Source organism: Nicotiana tabacum, chromosome 4 (genome assembly GCF_000715075.1).
Source record: "Nicotiana tabacum cultivar K326 chromosome 4, ASM71507v2, whole genome shotgun sequence".
Lineage (NCBI taxonomy): Eukaryota > Viridiplantae > Streptophyta > Magnoliopsida > Solanales > Solanaceae > Nicotiana > Nicotiana tabacum.
In genome coordinates, this window is record NC_134083.1 from 11,094,917 (window position 1) to 11,109,206 (window position 14,290).

The following is a 14,290-nucleotide window of genomic DNA, read 5'->3' on the forward strand; positions in this document are numbered from 1 at the left end:
ATACCCCTACAGTTGAGTTAGTTCCAGTGGTGAGGGAATTCCCAGATGTGTTTCCAGCTGATCTTCCGGGCATGTCGCCCGACAGAGATATTGATTTTGGCATTGATTTGTTGTCGGGCACTCAGCCCATTTCTATTTCTCCATATCGTATGGCTCCTCCTGAATTAAAGGAGTTGAAGGAGCAATTGCAGGAGTTGCTTGATAAGGGCTTCATTCGGCCCAGTGTGTCACCTTGGGGTGCTCCAGTCTTATTTGTAAAAAAGAAGGATGGTTCTATGCATATGTGTATTGATTATCGGCAGTTGAACAAGGTTACAGTGAAGGACAGGTACCCATTGCCTCGTATTGATGACTTATTTGACCAGTTACATGGTGCCAAGGTATTTTCCAAGATTGACTTGCGTTCTGGCTATCATCAGTTGAAGATTCGGGAGCCGGATATCTCGAAGACTGCTTTCAGGATTAGATATGGTCACTATGGGTTTCTTGTCATGTCATTTGGGCTGACCAGTGCACCAGCAGCCTTTATGCATTTGATGCACAGTGTATTCCGTCTTATCTTGATTCCTTCATCATTGTGTTTATTAACGACATCCTGGTATATTCCCGGTCTCGGGATGATCATGAGCAGCACCTGAGGACCGTGCTTCAGACCTTGAGGGAGAAGAGGTTATATGCAAAATTTTCTAAGTGTGAATTCTGGCTTGATTCAGTGGCATTCTTGGGCCACATAGTGTCTTGTGATGGGATCAAGGTAGATTCGAAGAACATGGAGGCAGTGCAGAGTTGGCCTAGACCATCATCAGCTATAGAGATCCGCAGTTTCCTTGGTTTGGCGGGATATTACCATCGCTTTGTGGAGGGATTTTCATCCATTGCAGCACCTATGACCAGGTTGACCCAGAAGGTTGCTCCGTTTAGGTGGACCGAGGAGTGTGAGCAGAGCTTTCAGAAGCTCAAGACAGCTTTGACTTCAACCCTAGTATTAGTATTGCCTACAGGTTCGGGGTCCTACACTGTCTATTGTGATGCCTCGAGGATTGGCCTCAGAGCGGTATTGATGCAGGACAGTAGGGTGATTGCCTATGCGTCTAGACAGTTGAAGGTGCATGAGAAGAATTATCCGGTTCATGATCTCGAGTTAGCAGCTATTGTTCACGCCTTGAAGATCTGGTGCCATTATTTGTACGGTGTTCCCTGTGAGATTTACACTGATCACCGGAGTTTGCAGTACTTGTCCAGGAAGAAGGACCTTAATTTGCGCCAGAGGAGGTGGTTGGAGCTACTTAAAGACTATGATATCACTATATTATACCACCCGAGGAAGGACAATGTAGTGGCCGACGCCTTGAATCGCCGGGCAGAGAGTTTGGGGAGCCTGGCATATCTTCCGGCAGCTGAGAGGCCCCTAGCCTTGGATGTTCAGGCCTTAGCTAGTTAGTTCGTGAGATTGGATATTTCAGAACTTAGCCGGGTATTAGCTTGTGTGGTTGCTCAGTCTTCTCTTTATGACCGTATCAAGAAGTGCCAGTATGATGATCCTCATCTTCTAGTTCTTCAGGACAGGGTTCGGCGAGGTGATGCTAGAGATGTGACTATTGGTGATGGCGGTGTGATGGGGATGTAGGGCTGGATCTGTGTGCCCAATGTAGATGGGCTTCGGGAGTTGATTCTTGAGGAGGCCCATAGCTCGCGGTACTCTATTCATCCGGGTGCCGCGAAGATGTACCAGGACTTGAGGCAGCACTATTGGTGGAGAAGTATGAAAAAGGATATAGTTGGGTTTGTGGCCAAGTGTCTCAACTGTCAGCAGGTTAAATATGAGCATCAGAGACCGGGTGGATTACTTCAGAGGTTAGAGATCCCAGAGTGGAAGTGGGAGCGGATCACCATGGACTTTGTGGTTGGACTTCCTCGGACTTTGAGGAAGTTCGATGCTATTTGGGTGATCGTGGATCGGCTGACCAAGTCAGCCCATTTCATTCCGGTGTTGACTACATACTCTTCAGAGAGATTTTCCGCCTTCATGGTATTCCAGTATCCATCATTTCAGACAGAGGTACACAGTTCACATCTCGATTTTGGAGAGCCGTACAATAGGAGTTGGGTACTAGGGTAGAGCTGAGCACAACCTTTCACCCTCAGATGGATGGGAAGTGCGAGCGCACGATTCAGATTCTTGAGGATATGCTCCGTGCCTGTGTGATGGAGTTCGGAGGGTCATGGGATCAATACTTGCCACTTACAGAGTTCTCTTACAACAACAGTTATCAGTCCAGCATTCAGATGGCACCGTATGAGGCTTTGTATGGTAGGCAGTGTCGGGCCCCTGTGGGATGGTTTGAGCCGGGCGAGGCCCAATTGTTGGGTACAGATTTGGTCCAGGATGCCCTGGATAAGGTGAAGGTGATTCAGGAGAGACTTCGCACAGCCCAGTCCAGACAGAAGAGTTATGCATACCGTAAGGTTCGTGATTTGGCATTTATGGTGGGTGAGCGAGTCTTGCTTTGGGTATCGCATATGAAAGGTGTCATGAGGTTTGGGAAGAAGGGCAAGATGAGCCCGAGGTTCATTGGTCCTTTTGAGATATTGCGGCGAGTTGGGGAGGTTGCTTATGAGCTTGCCTTGCCTCCCAGCCTAGCAGGAGTTCACCCGGTATTCCACGTGTCTATGCTCCGGAAGTATCACGGTGATCCGACTCATGTATTGGATTTCAGCTCAGTCCAGTTGGACAAATGTCTATCTTATGTTGAGGAGCCAATATCCATTTTGGACAGGCATGTCAGAAAGCTCAGGTGAAAGAATATTGCTTCAGTAAAGGTCTTGTGGAGGGGTCAGCCGGTCGAGGAGGTGACTTGTGAGACCGAGCAAGATATGCGCATCCAGAACCCTCATCTTTTCTCAGTTTCAAGTATGTCTTTATATTTGTTCGAGGATGAACGATTGTTTTAAGAGGGGGAGGATGTAATGACTCGGCCGGTCATTTTGAGAATTTGAGCCCCGATCCCCTAATATCTGCTTTCCCCATATTTGTTTCTGCTTTTGGGATTTTCCGGAGTGTTTGATTATGGAATTCGGGGAGTTTTGGGACACTTAGTCCCTAGTTGTGAGTTTAAGCCTTAGAGTTTGGACGGTAGTCGTAACTGTGTGAAGACGGATCCGGAATGGACTTCCGTCGACTCTGTTAGCTTCGTTAAGTGATTTTGGGGTTAAGAGCGCGAGCCGCATATGCGAAGATTGAAGCGCAGATGCGAGAAGTTGAGAGTCGGCCTGGGGTCGCAGGTGCGAGGAAGTTCCGCATCTGCGATGCCCGCAAATGCGCAAGGCTGTTTGCAAATGCGCAAGATGCGTAGAAGCGGAAGGGATGTCCGCAGGCGTGAGCGCGCAGGTGCGGCCCTTTCGTCGCAGGTGCGAAGGCAGAGAGGGCAAGTGAGTTGTGCAGATGCACACGTTTTCCACACAAGCGCACCCGTAGGTGCGAGCCCAGGTTCCGCAGGTGCGAAAATATCTGGGCAGTGATTAAAACCGAAGGGCTTCGCGATTTTTATCATTTTTGGCTTTGCAAACTCGGGTTAGGGCGATTTTTGAGAGCATTTTCGAGGCATTTCTTGAGGTAAGTTCCTTGTGCTTATTTTTGGTCAATAATCTTGCCTTGCCATGTATTTTTCCACCTAGTTAATGTGTATTTAAGGTGGAAAATTGGAATGGAGGTTTGAATTGTGGATTGGAGGACCATTTAGTGTCAGATTTTAGTAAATTTGATATGGTTAGACTCGTGAGTGAATGAGGTTTCTAGTTTCGTGAATTTTGTCGGGTTTCGAGACGTGGGCCCGGGGGCCAGGTTTGAGCCAATTTTGGATTTTGGCCTAATTTTTGTAGTTTTTCTTGTGGGATTCATCCCATTAGCAAGTATTGATGGTATTGTACTGTTTTGAATAGATTTAGGCCATTTGGAGTCGGATACTCATGGAAAGAACGTGATATCGAGTTGATTTGAGCGATTCGCAGTAAGTGGCTTGCCTAACCTTGTGTTGGGGACTTCCCCATTAGGATATCTTAATATTATTTGGTGTATGGGCGCCGTGTACGTGAGGTGACGAGTACGTACACGGGCTTTATTGAAAAAATCCTGTTTAACCTTTTTAAATCATAAATTGCTTCTCTTATTAAGTTGTACTAATATGTTTAATTGTGTAGTTTAGACTAGAAAAGCATGCTTACGTATTTTAACTGCCTAATTGACATTCTGTGCGTCATGTTTAGATAAGTCCTTATTTGCCTTATAGGTGTCCAGTATAAACTGTATAACTTAATGCCATACTTGTCATTTCATCTTGCAATGCATATTTACTTTGGGACTACGGACGTATTTCGGGAGATCCCCCAACACTGCATATTTACTTTGGGACTAAGGACGTATTTCGAGAAATCCCCCTGTACTGTATATTCATTTGAAACTACGGGACGGTATCCCGAGAGATTTCCCACTATGTTTACCTTGTTTTGAGCCGAGGGCTCCCTTAACTGTTAAAGTTTCTAGAATTTCTTTAACTGTGTTACCGTAAATTCTACTTATATCTTTTAGTGTTTAATTCATTTTTATTTACTTCGGTAGGGCCTTGACCTGACCTCGCCACTACTCGACCGAGGTTATGCTTGGCACTTACTGGGTACCATTGTGGTGTACTCATGCCCTTTCCTGCATATGTTTTCGTGTGCAGATCCAGGTACAAGCTATCAGCCTTGGGGTTAGTGTGTGCTGCTGATTCTAGGAGACTTCAAGGTACTTCTTCTTGCGTCTGCAGATCTTCGGAGTCCCCTTCTACTCCCTCGTCTAGAGACTTCCTTTATTATCTTCAAACTTTTGTATAGAGCTACATAGATTATAGCAGCTTGTGACTTAGTGATATTCCGGGTCTTGGGAAACTATTTTGTATATGCCGAGTAGTGCTACTCTTGGCTATTTATAATACGCTGTTTATCTTTAAAAAATGTTGTGTTTTCTTTATATTTTTCGCAATATTAGGCTTACCTAGTCGTAAAGACTAGGTGCCATCACGACCCCTTACAGAGGGATAATTTGGGTTGTGACACTCCACCTCTTAGGCGCCCTCTACTCGTCAGTCCTCCACCCCTAACTGGCTGTGCACGTGGGGTAGTAACTACACTGGGGCCCATAGTCTGAGTGTTATTATAAAATTCACCCCTCCCAAGTCTGGGACAATCTCTCATAATGTGCCTAGTGTCACCACACTCATAACATCCCCTCTGAGGTCGCAATTGCTCATACTGAGTCTGTACCGGATAACTGGAATAATCACTATAGGAATCCCGTGCCGGTGGAGCATTGTAAAAACTTACCGGAGCACTCCGAGTAATCTGATGTGCGGACTGAGCTGGCCGACTGCTCGAGCGTCCGCTATAATAGGTCCTAGCTGAAGAGTAAAATCCACTGAACCCTCCAGAGCTTCGAGACCTTTTGGCCTCCTTAGACTCCTTTTCCTCGCCTACAGCACCCTCAATCTTCCTCGCAATCTCCACTACTTGTTGAAATGGAGTATCAGTTTGCAACTCTCGAGCCATGCATATTTTAATATCATAATCGAGCCCCTCAATGAATCTGCGGACCCGTTTTTTGACTGTAGGAACCAAGGTAGATGCATGACGGGCTAACTTACTGAACTTGATAGCATATTCTGACACTGTCATAGTGCCCTGAAGCAATCATTCAAACTCTGTGCGCCACACATCTCGGAGAGTCTGGGGAACAAACTCTTTCAAGAACATTTCCAAAAATTGAGCCCAAGTTGGTGGTGTTGCATAGGCTAGTCTACCTTCCTCATAGATTTTCCACCACTGATACGCTGCGCCTGACAGTTGAAATATAGTAAAGGCAACTCCGCTCACTTCCACAATACCCATGGTGTGGAGAATACAATGACAATTTTCTAGAAATTCTTGGCCATCCTCTGTAGCTGTGCCACTGAAAGTAGGTGGACTATACCTCTTAAACCTCTTAAGTCTCTTTTGTTCTTCTTCTGATGCCTCTGGTTTGACCTCAGGCCAAACCAGAATAACAAGTTGTACTGGTACTACACCCGGAACCAGACCAACGTGAACCAGCTGCTCACGAATTGTGGTAGGAGTCTGAGCTACTTCCCCAATCTGCAAAATATTTGGTGCAACAGAGATCAATCCCGCCTGAGTTAATGCACCAAACATACTCAGGAACTGTGCTAAAATCTCCTGAAGCCCAGGGGTAAATACAAGTGCTTCGGGTACCTGTCCCCCAGCTGGAGCTACTGGCGGCTCCTCAACTGCTCCTCTAACCGATGTTCTAGCTGTGACACGTGTCCTTCCTCGGCCTCTACCTCGGCCCCGGCCTCTTGCGGCCATAGCAGTATGTGCAGATGCCTGCTCAGCTGACCCGGTAGCACGTGTCCTCACCATCTGTGAGAGAATAGAGATGCAAAGGCTCAAATTCCAAATTCAACAAATTCCGCACGACAAGAATGAAAGAAGTGGAAATTTCCTAACAGTTCTGTAGCCTCTCGAAGATAAGTACAAACGTCTCCGTACCGATCCGCAAGACTCTACTAGACTCGTTCGTGACTCGTAGAACCTATTAACCTAGAGCTCTGATACCAACTTGTCACGACCCAAAATCCCGCCACAGGCGTCGTGATGGCACTTAGTCTATAACACTAGGTAAGCCGATCTTATAACAATTCAAGCCATATATATATTTTTTTTACCAACAGCGGAAATAATTACAAATATAACCACCTCCCAAGATTGGTAATAATGAGTCACGAACTCTAACTGAATACATGAAATGATCTCGAGTATTGAATACTCAATATTGTTTGAATAATAAATAACAGTACAAGACTCAGTACACCACAGTCGGTACCCAGTAAGTATCAAGACTAACCTCAGTGGAGTAGAGACAAGGTACAGTCAAGACACTCACTAGTCTAATAATCTGTGCAATATAGTATACAAAATAATAGAAAATAAATAACAATAAGGGCAACACAAATCAACAAGTGATATGCCCGGTATGGCAACAAGAACACTATTAATATTGCTCAACAAATAATAAATACAAGTACACTCAATTAAATCAAGTTCTTCAAATAAATATCTTTCACATATAATTCTTCCAAATAACTCTCTTTCAACTATAATTTCCTCAAATAAATATCTTTCAAATATAATTCTTTCAATAAATCTTTTTCAAATATAATTTTCTCAAATAAATATCTTTCACATACAATTCCTTCAAATACTACTTTTTGAATAAAAATCCTTCCAAATAAATATTTTGAATATAATTCTTTCAATTAAAAGTCACCATGTGACACCTCATTTCATAATCATAAAAATACGGGTCTCAGCCCTTTTTATATTTTTCGTAAACATGGGTCTCAACCCACTTTCATATTTTCATGGCACTTCGTGCCCATAATTAAATTATCATATTTTTCCGGCACCTCGTGTCCATTTTTCATATCACATCTTCACGGACAGTTCACGTGCCAATAATAAAGCCATCATATTTTCCCCAGCACTTCGTGCCCGCATTTCATATTTCAACTGCACGAACAATTCACGTGCCAATATCATCATTATTTACTCATAGCACCTCATGCCCACATTTCTTTATCACAACCGCTTGGCAATAGCCACAGGCTCCCAATTTCAACATAAATCAGACTATTATCAATTTACCAATAACAAGACAAATTGCACAAGGTATAAAAATAAACACAAGAAAAATCACAACATCAAATAAAATCACCAATGCATCACTCCACATTATCACATATCATCCCTGACAATAGCCACCCTTATCACTCCTATAATAGCCTCTCTTATCCCTCCGTCCTGACAATATCAATAGCTGCCCTTATCGCTCATATAGCCACCCTTATCTCTCCTATAGTCACCCTTATCGCTCCGTCCAGACAATATCCCAACACACATAACAACAGTGAAATGCCACCCTTATACCCACATAATATCAACAGTGAAATGCCACCCTTATATCCTCAAAATAATAATGCAACAATTTACACAGAATATTATCACGACAACATAACAAAATCAATTCATAATATAATTTACTCAATGGCCACAACCAATTCCAAAGATATAACAAATCAATTAATTTTACAACAAATAACCGAAGGCTCCACACAATGTATATAAGACCTCAAAAATAATCAATAGAGATAGAAATTACTCAGCATAGGGCAACGTTTTCATTAATCCAAATTCTCAATAATTATATAAACACCTCTTCTTAAGCTCATTTAATTTATTATTTGCAGAGGAAAAATCTATAATGAAATTAAATTCCAAGAAATATCAAACCATCAAACTCACGAAATTCACATAAATATACAAGTAACATTCACATCAAATCGTCATATAAAAACAAATTCAATAAATGTGAATTGAGTTATGGAAAATAGATGATTAAATAAATGCCAACAATTATCCAATTTACTACACAATATGCTCAAGACTTTAGCTCAGTAAAATTTTCACATATAAGCCCGAGTACGTACTCGTCACCTCGCGTGCACGGCTTTTCACATTTTACAAATGGCACATAAGACTCGATGCCTAAGGGGTAATTCCCTCACTCAAGGTTAGGCAAGATTCTTATCTTTTTGAACTTAGGCCGATATTCTAAAATAGCTTTCTCACGTGAATTGACCTCCGGACGGCTCCAATCTTTTTTGAGCCTTCTTTACATTACTACGAGGTTCCGGAAATCCTAGAAACTTCAATCTATTTAGAAACATAACAAAAGTGAACCATAATCAAGAAGATTTTCATGGTTTCAGCTCATTTGAGCATTTTATCAAACACTAGGTGTGCAAATTTGGTTACAAGATTCTTCTACAAGATTTTCTTCATTCCACAATCCGATCTTTACTTATTTGATCTCAACAATCTTCCCACAAACCTTATTGGTACAAGCATATATACATAATACTCTTACACCCAAGAATCATACTCCCAATCACCAATCTTTTACCCCAAACTCGAAATTTAAAGACTAGGGGTTGAATCTTATCTCTTAGATGAAGATCTTATGATTAGCTTCCTTGATTCTTGAAGATTGGATGATTAGAATGCTAGGTTTCCTCCTTCTCTCTCTAAAATGCTCCTACCTCTTTCTAAAACCCTTAGAAAAATACCCCAAAATAAGCCCCAAAGGCTATTTATTAAAATGGAGTCGGGTTATGAAAATAGAAAGATTAACCCTCCGAAAGCAGGTCTGCGGTCGCATAATGGACCGCAGAATGGGTATGCAGGCCGCACAATGGTCGCAAAATTCGGTGCCCAGAACTAGGCTGTTCTGGTCCATTCTGCAATCAGTTTGCGGTCGCAGAAGCAGTTTTGCGATCGTAGAAGTGGTCGCAAAATTGTATTTTTCCAGCCTTTGGTAATTTGGTCATAACGTCTTGTAGGAATGTCCAAATGACGAACGGTTTGAAGCGTTAGAAACTATACTCAAAGATCTTTCATTTAATAGGTAATACATCATATAAAACTTCGTATCATGAGAGTTATGCTCATTTAAAATTAGGTCTTGTGCGAACTTACTTGAAACTTTAGTCTATTATGAAAATATTCAACTTCTACATTCGATGCCAAAACCTATCGAAACAAGCCCGACTGACCTCAAATTTTGCACACAAGTCATAAATGATATAACGGACCTATTCCAATTTCCATAATCGGATTCCGACCTCATTATCAAAAATTCAACCTTCGATTGAACTTTTCGAAAATCGTCTCGAAAATCGTCTATTTTCTAACTTTCGCCAAAATGCATCGAATTATCCTACGGACTTTCAAATCCAAATCTGGACATACTCCTAAGTCCTAACTCACTATACGAAACTATTAACATCATCAAAATTCTATTTCGGGGTCGTTTGCTCAAAAGTCAACTCTTCGGTCAACTCTTTCCATTTAAGCTTCTAAATAAGAATTGTTCTTTCAATTTATTTTCGAATCTTCCGAAAATCAAACTCGACCACACCCGCGGGTCATAATACATATTACGAAGCTGCTCGAGACCTTAAGTAACAGAACGAGACGTTAATTCTTAAAACGACAAGTCAGGTCGTTACATGAAAAGATTCACATACACTATAAAGGAGGGAGTAATTAGCAAAATAATCAAAAAAATTTTAAATCATCATATAAATAAAATTATTTTTTAAATAAAACTTTTAAGGTACATAAATTTATTTTCACGAGAAGAGCATTGACATTTAAAACAATAAAAAATAGAGCAAAATATTATGTTATATTTAACTTGTTATTTGTTTTTCGTATTAGGTAACAAAAATAACAAGGATGTTTATAAGATATCCACATATGTTCTTAGAAATTACAATAACGCATATGTAAGACATAATTTCTTTATTTATTGAACAAGCTAAATGAGATTAATATTTTATTTTTTAGGAGCTTAGATCTTTTTCGTTAATTTTTGTTCAATAACATCAAAAGGATTATTTAATATAAGTTACCTATTTTTTAAAAAATTATATACTCATGATATTGGTGCACGCGCAAAGCGCGTATCCTAAGACTAGTATGTTCAAATAAGTCCGATCACAATTTAATTAAATTAATATTAACCGCGCATAGCGGGTACGACTACTAGTTCCATAAAAGTGAGAGGGGCTTAATTATTTTAGGGTTTTATGTAGTTTCAGTTCCCACACGGCCATGGCTGAGCTAAGCCGCATGTCTCAAACAGTTGAAGAACTCGTCAAAAAACCAACAATTCTTCTTAGTAATTATTCCGAGGACCCAACGTTACAATTGCCGAATCATCTTCTCCGTTCGATTTTTTCCTACCTTAAATGTCAAGACCTAGTTCATGTTTGCGTTGTTTCCAAGAATTGGCATCGTAACACACCGTCCTACTTTGCCTTCGACTTTGACGAATCTCTTTTCTTTGAAAATCTTCCAAGTACATCCCTTTCCAACGTACAAAAATCACATAACAACTTCTTGGACTTGATCCGTTCTTCTCTTGAGACTTGTAAAATTAGGTTAAGTAAAGCTGAGAAACGGATCCTGCGTCTTCAATTTAATCATCCTGAGAATATCTACAATATATTGAAATTGATCGACGAAAATAATTTCCATGAGGTGTATTTGAGATTTGGGAATGGTTTGTACTTCTCATTGCCGTGTATTTTTCAGTCCACATGCCTTACTGTTCTTCACCTAACATGTTGCGCCCTTAATGAACAAATTTTCAATGGTAAAGAAAAATTTGATTCTTTGCAAGAGTTGAAATTGGATGGCGTAAAGTTATCTAGAGAAACTCTATCCGAGTTTATTAGTAAGTGCCCTTATATTAGAGAATTGAGTTTAGTGAACTGCAACTTGCTAAGTTTTATCGTATTACCTAAATTAGACAGTTTGAAGAAGCTTTATGTGAAGCTAAATACTTATCATTCTATTACCAACATACAAGTTATTGCACCAAATTTACAAGTGTTCCATTTTGTTTACACTAGTCTCAAGCAAGTTGCAGTTAACATGGATATTCGCGCTTGTAGAATGTTGCAGGAATTTCACTTGGATTGTTTGAAATTTCCTATTGGTCTTGATCATAAAAAATTCTGTTCAGATTTTCCTCATCTTGAAACGTTGTTACTAGGTCCTTGTGAAACATGGAAGCCTGTCAAAATTTCGAGTCCATCTCTCAGAACTTTGATCTTGTTCTTCACACGGATGTATGAATATTCAAGAACTGGTGTAGTTTCTGCTCCCAATTTATGTTATTTCGAATATATAGGTACAACATTTAAACCATTTTTAGCTCCAAATGATACTCCAAAGTTCTTGAAGACAAGGATTATATTGGTATATAATATGGAGAAGATCAATAGAGCTTGGTTCCTTAAATTGAGAAGTCATCTTAAGAATTTTAGCAACAGCATTACCTTGTCCTTGTGCATTCGTGAAGAGGTACATGACCAATTGAACACTCTCTAACATATGATCATCTTATTTTATTTTTCGTCATATACTATGTATTCTAACGAGTCATCTAATAATTGTTTTGCATTGCATTGAATGAGGAAGACAGAGTTTTTTGTGGGCAAATTACGTGGACATTTATGGAGCAAACTAATTGGGCAAGCTCCAACACAGCCGCTACAGCATATCAAACACTTAGAGCTAGACATGAGGCTCAAATTATTTCCAGATGAATATTTGATGAAATATATAATTGATAGCTTATTTTGGATGTCTCATCCAGAGACATTAACTCTATTGGTACCCTATGGTTTTGATGCACTGGCACATGTAATGTTCTCAAGCATGTCTATGTATGTATTTCTTGTTTTTAAATTAATACATTTGCTTAATTATTTAATTTGCATATACAGGAAGTCCGCAATGAATTGGAAAGCAGAAGAGAAGGCAACTGTTGCTCATATACTGGGAACAAATGCTGGCGCCATTTCCTAAAAGATTTCGAGGTTCATGAACAAGTTGCTTATGTTAAGGACAAGTTGACATTTGTTTTCATATTTACTTGGCAATTCACTAGTTAGACCACTGCCTTTTCCTTTCGTCACTGAGTTTTTGTGTTTCTTGTTTTTAGTGTGTTAACTTTTTTCAGATGGTCCTAGCTAAATGGGGAAGGTAAATAAAAATAGGGAGAGTATTTCTTTTCCCTTTTTTAAGTAATGAGGTGTTCTATTTCCAACTCTCAGTTTACATGTTTAACCATACCATGGATTAGTTTTGGGCTTTTTTATTAGCACTAATTAATTTGAAAACTTTGCATGCTATAACTATACAAAGCACCATATTTATTATAAACAAAAACACTTTTAAAATATTATTATTTATAATCAATTTTTATATTTTATAGCAAAATACAAATATATACAACTAATCTTCCAACTTTTCCCTCGACCATCTCTTTTCCCTGTATTTCCTTCTTCTCCCTCATTTCTCTGGATCCAGACTAATATTTTAACCACGTAATGGTCTTCTTCTCTACGGACGACGGAGGAATAGCTAAGGCTGATAGGGCAAATAGAAAAAGCTTCCATTAGTCTTTATCTTCAGTGGAGAAGATTTGACTACTAGCAATGTGGCGGAGATTACGATTGGTCACCGTAAGAAGCTACCCAATCGCTGTATATTTCTCACGCCAATGAAGACCAATTGCTCGTTGCCTTCGTTAATGAAACCCGCCGGAAAATTCGAGTTCCAGATCAGCTTCGTCATTATCTCTACCGCCGTCGTCATCTCTGGCCGGAATCCATGGCCAACAGACCAGATTTTCTCAGATCTGAATGTATTTTCTCAGATCTTAGTGTATTTCTCCGATTTGAGTATATTTTATTTCGTGTATTTTTCAGATCTGGCCGGGTTTGAGTGTGTTCCTTGTATTTTTGCGTATATTTTTGTATTTCAAAGGTGACTCTTTTCTATTGTCGCCTGTATTTTTAAAAATTTTTATTGTTTGAATACAGGCGAATCGAATACAGTGAATTGAAAACAGCGTAAAAATAGTTACGAATGAATACAGTGAATTGGATGCAATCAAATACCACCAAATTAAATATAGTAAATTGAATACATCGGAATGCACCAAAACTGTATTCATTGATACAGCAACATAAGTTTTGCTATAGATAGTAAATATGAAAATTGTAGTCGTGCTACGTAAATAACCTCTAAACTCTAGTGGTTTCTGAAAATTCCTCTTAATTTGGTCTTTCTTTTCTTCAGATCAAAGGCGGATCCACTGGGTAGTAGCTAAGAATATGGGCTTTTGGGCTAATCATATTCTCCAACTAAAATATGGGTCATTGGGCTATCATATCAAATTGTCCAACTGAAAAACATAGTAAAAAGACATGGGAAGCAACAATGTGTAATAGCTGAGAATCAAACTCAGGTATTTGGCATGAAAATAGCGGCGTCTATCAGTGCCCCCAGAGTGCTTTTGTGTCTCAAGGGATCCTAGAGAACTATATATCCTATTTTTAAGGTATATACACATATATATAGATAATGTTTTCCAAAGTTACCGAGGGCCGGTGACCCCCTCCTCTCCATGTGGGTCCTCCTCTACTTCAGATGGCTCTTAATAAATTTTTATATTGCATCCGGTGAAAGAAAATAATCTGCCGAACGGTTCAAGTACAAAGATATGTCTCTCTTTCTTTAAAAGGAAAAAAGGGTGAAATCTTTGGTCAAGAGAGCTAACTAT

General features: G+C 40.0%; 1 protein-coding gene across 1 annotated transcript; it reads left to right on the forward strand.

Moving 5' to 3' along the window:
• The first annotated feature begins 10,764 nt into the window (after positions 1-10,764).
• Positions 10,765-13,830, forward strand: LOC142179797 (uncharacterized). The gene is made up of 5 exons (XM_075250673.1): positions 10,765-12,021; positions 12,447-12,581; positions 12,683-12,705; positions 13,138-13,369; positions 13,807-13,830. The coding sequence occupies exons 1-5, from the start codon at positions 10,765-10,767 to the stop codon at positions 13,828-13,830; spliced, it is 1,671 nt and encodes a 556-aa protein (XP_075106774.1).
• The last annotated feature ends 460 nt before the right edge of the window (positions 13,831-14,290 follow it).

What these genes read in the sequence shown, in the direction of transcription:
- LOC142179797 (XM_075250673.1), top strand. Translation starts at nt 10,765, where the DNA reads ATGGCTGAGCTAAGCCGCATGTCTCAAACAGTTGAAGAACTCGTCAAA. An exon ending in CCTTGTGCATTCGTGAAGAG is followed by an intron (nt 12,022 to 12,446) that starts GTACATGACCAA and finishes TTGCATATACAG; the next exon opens with GAAGTCCGCAATGAATTGGA. An exon ending in GTCCTAGCTAAATGGGGAAG is followed by an intron (nt 12,706 to 13,137) that starts GTAAATAAAAAT and finishes CTTTATCTTCAG; the next exon opens with TGGAGAAGATTTGACTACTA.